A 6,235-nucleotide genomic window follows, 5' to 3' on the forward strand; every position below is an offset into this window, starting at 1 on the left:
TCGGGAACCCGGAGTCTGGAATCCGGGGGCTGGAATCCGGAGTCTGGAATCCGGAGGCTGGAATCCGGAGTCGGGAATCCGGAGTGGGGAATCCGCTCCTTCCGCGCTGCTGAGTGTAGAAAGCGGACAGAATGAACATTGAGCTGCGGCCACATTGGGGCTTTGGGAAATCTGCAAATCCTCAACCTGCACAAAGCAGGAGAGCCAGGGACTGGGACATAGGGTGGGACACAGAGTGGGACACAGAGTGTGACAGAGAGTGGGACAGAGGGTGGGACACAGAGTGGGACACAGAGTGTGACAGAGAGTGGGACAGAGGGTGGGACACAGAGTGGGACACAGAGTGTGACAGAGAGTGGGACAGAGGGTGGGACAGAGGGTGGGACAGAGGGTGGGACAGAGGGTGTGACAGAGAGTGGGACAGAGAGTGGGACAGAGGGTGGGACAGAGAGTGGGACAGAGAGTGTGACAGAGGGTGGGACACAGGGTGGGACAGAGGGTGGGACAGAGGGTGGGACAGAGAGTGGGATACAGGGTGGGACAGAGAGTGGGACAGAGGGGGTGACAGAGGGTGGGACAGAGAGTGTGACAGAGGGTGGGACAGAGAGTGGGACAGAGAGTGTGACAGAGAGTGGGACAGAGGGTGGGACAGAGGGTGGGACACAGGGTGGGACAGAGGGTGTGACAGAGAGTGGGATACAGGGTGGGACAGAGAGTGGGACAGAGGGGGTGACAGAGGGTGGGACAGAGAGTGTGACAGAGGGTGGGACAGAGAGTGAGACAGAGGGTGGGACACAGAGTGGGACAGAGAGTGTGACAGAGAGTGGGACACAGGGTGGGACAGAGAGTGTGACAGAGAGTGTGACAGAGAGTGGGACAGAGGGTGGGACACAGGGTGGGACAGAGAGTGGGACAGAGAGTGTGACAGAGGGTGGGACACAGGGTGGGACAGAGAGTGGGACAGAGAGTGTGACAGAGTGTGTGACAGAGTGTGTGACAGAGGGTGTGACAGAGAGTGTGACAGAGTGTGGGAGACAGGGTGTGACAGAGAGTGTGACAGAGAGTGTGACAGAGGGTGCGATAGAGAGTGTGACAGAGGGTGTGACAGAGAGTGTGACAGAGTGTGGGACAGAGAGTGGGACAGAGAGTGGGACAGAGAGTGGGACACAGGGTGTGACAGAGGGTGTGACAGAGAGTGTGACAGAGAGTGTGACAGAGAGTGTGACAGAGAGTGAGACACAGGGTGGGACAGAGAGTGTGACAGAGGGTGGGACAGAGGGTGTGACAGAGAGTGGGACAGAGGGTGGGACAGAGGGTGTGACAGAGAGTGTGACAGAGAGTGGGACAGATGGTGGGACAGATGGTGGGACAGATGGTGTGCAACATGGAAGACGGACCCCAACCAGCCTGTCAACTGGAAGTGTAAAAGTCCAGTTCCAGAGGCAGATCGAGCATTTAAACCGTGCCTTTCACAGGCTCCGCCCTCTGACCATGCCAAAACACAGAACAGGAAACACAGCAACCAATTTACACACAGACAGCTCCCTCACACAATAACATTGAGCAGATTTAATCTGTGTTAAAACTTGGTTGACGGACAAATATTTCTGAATCACTTAAAGCAATGCCACAGAATATATTACACCTCCACACGAGGTCACTACAACGCCTTATACAACAACAGTGCGGCACTCCCTCAGTACTGACCCTCTGACAGTGCGGCACTCCCTCAGTACTGACCCTCTGACAGTGCAGCACTCCCTCAGTACTGACCCTCTGACAGTGCAGCACTCCCTCAGCACAGAGTCTCTGACAGTGCAGCGCTACCTCAGTACTGACCCTCTGACAGTGCGGCGCTCCCTCAGTACTGACCCCTCTGACAGTGCAGCAATCCCTCAGTACTGACCCTCTGACAGTGCAGCACTCCCTCAGTACTGACCCTCTGACAGTGCAGCACTCCCTCAGTACTGACCCTCTGACAGTGCAGCACTCCCTCAGTACTGACCCTCTGACAGTGCAGCACTCTCTCAGTATAGACCCTCTGACAGTGCAGCACTCCCTCAGCACTGACCCTCTGACAGTGCAGCCTCCCTCAGTACTGACCCTCTGACAGTGCAGCACTCCCTTAGTACTGACCCTCTGACAGTGCGGCACTCCCTCAGCACTGACCCTCTGACAGTGCAGCACTCCCTCAGTACTGACCCTCGGACAGTGCGGCGCTCCCTCAGTACTGACCCTCTGACAGTGCAGCGCTCCCTCAGTACTGACCTTCTGACAGTGCAGCACTCCCTCAGTACTGACCATCTGACAGTGCAGCGCTCCCTCAGTACTGACCCTCTGACAGTGCGGCACTCCCTCAGCGCTGACCCTCTGACAGTGCAGCACTCCCTCAGTACTGACCCTCTGACAGTGCGGCACTCCCTCAGTACTGACCCTCTGACAGTGCAGCACTCCCTCAGTACTGACCCTCTGACAGTGCGGCACTCCCTCAGTACTGACCCTCTGACAGTGCAGCACTCCCTCAGTACTGACCCTCTGACAGTGCAGCACTCACTCAGTACTGACCCTCTGACAGTGCAGCACTCAACACTGACCCTCGGACAGTGCAGCGCTCCCTCAGTACTGACCGTCAGACAGTGCAGCACTCCCTCAGCACTGACCCTCTGACAGTGCAGCCTCCCTCAGTACTGACCCTCTGACAGTGCAGCACTCCCTTAGTACTGACCCTCTGACAGTGCAGCACTCCCTTAGTACTGGCCCTCTGACAGTGCAGCACTCCCTCAGTACTGACCCTCGGACAGTGCAGCGCTCCCTCAGTAATGACCCTCTGACAGTGCAGCGCTCCCTCAGTACTGACCCTCTGACAGTGCAGCACTCCCTCAGTACTGACCCTCTGACAGTGCAGCACTCCCTCAGTACTGACCCTCTGACAGTGCAGCACTCCCTTAGTACTGACCCTCTGACAGTGCGGCACTCCCTTAGTACTGGCCCTCTGACAGTGCAGCACTCCCTCAGTACTGACCCTCGGACAGTGCAGCGCTCCCTCAGTACTGACCCTCTGACAGTGCGGCACTCCCTCAGTTCTGACCCTCTGACTGTGCAGCACTCCCTCAGTAGTGCCCCTCTGACAGTGCGGCACTCCCTCAGTACTGACCCTCTGACAGTGCAGCACTCCCTCAGTACTGACCCTCGGACAGTGCAGCGCTCCCTCAGTACTGACCCTCTGAAAGTGCAGCGTTCCCTCAGTACTGACCCTCGGACAGTGCAGCGCTCCCTCAGTACTGACCCTCTGACAGTGCAGCGCTCCCTCAGTACTGACCTTCTGACAGTGCAGCACTCCCTCAGTACTGACCATCTGACAGTGCAGCGCTCCCTCAGTACTGACCCTCTGACAGTGCGGCACTCCCTCAGCACTGACCCTCTGACAGTGCAGCACTCCCACAGTACTGACCCTCTGACAGTGCGGCACTCCCTCAGCGCTGACCCTCTGACAGTGCAGCACTCCCTCAGTACTGACCCTCTGACAGTGCGGCACTCCCTCAGTACTGACCCTCTGACAGTGCGGCACTCCCAAGGTACTGACCCTCTGACAGTGCAGCACTCCCTCAGTACTGACCCTCTGACAGTGCGGCACTCCCTCAGTACTGACCCTCTGACAGTGCAGCACTCCCTCAGTACTGACTCTCTGACAGTGCAGCACTCCCTCAACACTGACCATCGGACAGTGCAGCGCTCCCTCAGTACTGACCGTCAGACAGTGCAGCACTCCCTCAGCACTGACCCTCTGACAGTGCAGCCTCCCTCAGTACTGACCCTCTGACAGTGCAGCACTCCCTTAGTACTGACCCTCTGACAGTGCGGCACTCCCTTAGTACTGGCCCTCTGACAGTGCAGCACTCCCTCAGTACTGACCCTCGGACAGTGCAGCGCTCCCTCAGTAATGACCCTTTGACAGTGCAGCGCTCCCTCAGTACTGACCCTCTGACAGTGCAGCACTCCCTCAGTACTGACCCTCTGACAGTGCAGCACTCCCTCAGTACTGACCCTCTGACAGTGCAGCACTCCCTTAGTACTGACCGTCTGACAGTGCGGCACTCCCTCAGTTCTGACCCTCTGACTGTGCAGCACTCCCTCAGTAGTGCCCCTCTGACAGTGCGGCACTCCCTCAGTACTGACCCTCTGACAGTGCGGCTCTCCCTCAGTACTGACCCTCTGACAGTGCGGCTCTCCCTCAGTACTGACCCTCTGACAGTGCGGCACTCCCTCAGTACTGACCCTCTGACAGTGCGGCACTCCCTCAGTACTGACCCTCTGACAGTGCGGCACTCCCAAAGTACTGACCCTCTGACAGTGCAGCACTCCCTCAGTACTGACCCTCTGACAGTGCGGCACTCCCAAAGTACTGACCCTCTGACAGTGCGGCACTCCCTCAGTACTGACCCTCTGACAGTGCGGCACTCCCAAAGTACTGACCCTCTGACAGTGCAGCACTCCCTCAGTACTGACCCTCTGATAGGGCACCATTCCCAAGTTCTGACCCTTTGATTTTATGCTATGGCCCCTGGAATTGAACACATGATTCTAAGGCTACACTTGGGATATTACTGAGTCTGATAATGTCCGGGTCTCAATCGGGATGGTCAGTTAAATTCTGTGATCGCCAGTGTCACTCCGTCCTCGTCAGCTTCAGCCCGGAACGGTCACTCCGGGCTGGTCAGTTTCACTACGGACTGGTCAGTTTCACTCTGGGGTGGTCAGTGTCAGTCCGGACTGGTCACTGTCACTCCGGACTGGTCAGTTTCATTCCGGGCTAGTCAGTTTCACTCCGGGATGGTCAGTTTCACTCCGGACTGATCAGTTTCAGCCCGGTCTGATCAGTTTCAGCCCGAACTGGTCAGTTTCAGCCCGGACTGGTCAGTTTCAGCCCGGACTGGTCAGTTTCAGCACGGTCTGATCAGTTTCAGCCCGGTATGATCAGTTTCAGCCCGAACTGGTCAGTTTCAGCCCGGACTGGTCAGTTTCAGCCCGGACTGGTCAGTTACAGCCCGGTCTGATCAGTTTCAGCCCGGACTGGTCAGTTTCAGCCCGGACTGGTCAGTTTCAGCCCGGACTGGTCAGTTTCAGCCCGGACTGGTCAGTTACAGCCGGGACTGGTCAGTTTCAGCCCGGACTGGTCAGTTACAGCCCGGACTAGTCAGTTACAGCCCGGTCTGATCAGTTTCAGCCAGGTCTGATCAGTTTCAGCACGGTCTGATCAGTTTCAGCACGGTCTGATCAGTTTCAGCCCGGGCTGGTCAGTTTCAGCCCGGACTGGTCAGTTTCAGCCCGGACTGGTCAGTTTCAGCCCGGACTGGTCAGTTACAGCCCGGTCTGATCAGTTTCAGCCCGGGCTGGTCAGTTTCAGCCCGGGCAGGTCAGTTTCAGCCCGGGCTGGTCAGTTTCAGCCCGGGCTGGTCAGTTTCAGCCCGGACTGGTCAGTTTCAGCCCGGACTGGTCAGTTACAGCACGGACTGGTCAGTTTCAGCCCGGTCTGGTCAGTTTCAGCCCTGCTCCCGGTCCTTCGGGAACTCACCCCATTTCCGAGCTCTCTGCTCCGGGAGTTTTCCTGCTTTTCCCACGCGGCTGCTTCAGCCTCCTTGCTCCATCCCGGCTCCGGTTGGCGGGGCTGAGTGAGCTGTGGGCGGACAGGGAGCCTCTCCCGCCGCTGATTCCCTCTCCCGGTGGAGGACAGCTGCTGCCGGTATCCTCACGCCATGTAGCGGCCCCGGCCGGGCTGCGGCTGCGGGAGTCCCGGAGCCGCGTCTCCGCTAAAAGCAGCAGCAGCAACAGCAGCAGTGACAGAGCGGCGCCCCCGGGCGGCAGAACAACTAGTGCAACACAACTAACTAGCACTGCTCCTCACTAACAACACAGCTAACAAGCACTGCTCCTCACTAATAACACAGCTAACTAGCATTGCTCCTCACTAACAACACAGCTAACTAGCACTGCTCCTCACTAACAACACAGCTAACTAGCACTGCTCACTAACAACACAGCTAACAAGCACTGCCCCTCACTAACAACACAACTAACTAGCACTGCTCCTCACTAACAACACAGCTAACTAGCACTGCTCCTCACTAACAACACAGCTAACTAGCACTGCTCCTCGCTAACAACACAGCTAACTCGCACTGCCCCTCACTAACAACACAGCTAACTAGCACTACACCTCACTAACAACACAGCTAAC

At 57.4% G+C, this 6,235-nt stretch overlaps 1 protein-coding gene across 1 annotated transcript in view; it reads right to left on the minus strand.

Annotated features, from left to right (window-relative positions):
• homer2 (homer scaffold protein 2) overlaps nucleotides 1–5,829 on the minus strand; it is an 87,805-nt gene extending 81,976 nt beyond the window's left edge. Inside the window, exon 1 of the mRNA XM_038813620.1 lies at nucleotides 5,573–5,829. Coding sequence (XP_038669548.1) covers nucleotides 5,573–5,577 — 5 coding nt within the window. The 5' untranslated portion in view covers nucleotides 5,578–5,829. The remainder of the gene's footprint in view (nucleotides 1–5,572) is intronic.
• Between the last annotated feature and the right edge of the window lie 406 nt (nucleotides 5,830–6,235).

This window comes from Scyliorhinus canicula, chromosome 12, assembly GCF_902713615.1.
Source record: "Scyliorhinus canicula chromosome 12, sScyCan1.1, whole genome shotgun sequence".
Taxonomy (NCBI): domain Eukaryota; kingdom Metazoa; phylum Chordata; class Chondrichthyes; order Carcharhiniformes; family Scyliorhinidae; genus Scyliorhinus; species Scyliorhinus canicula.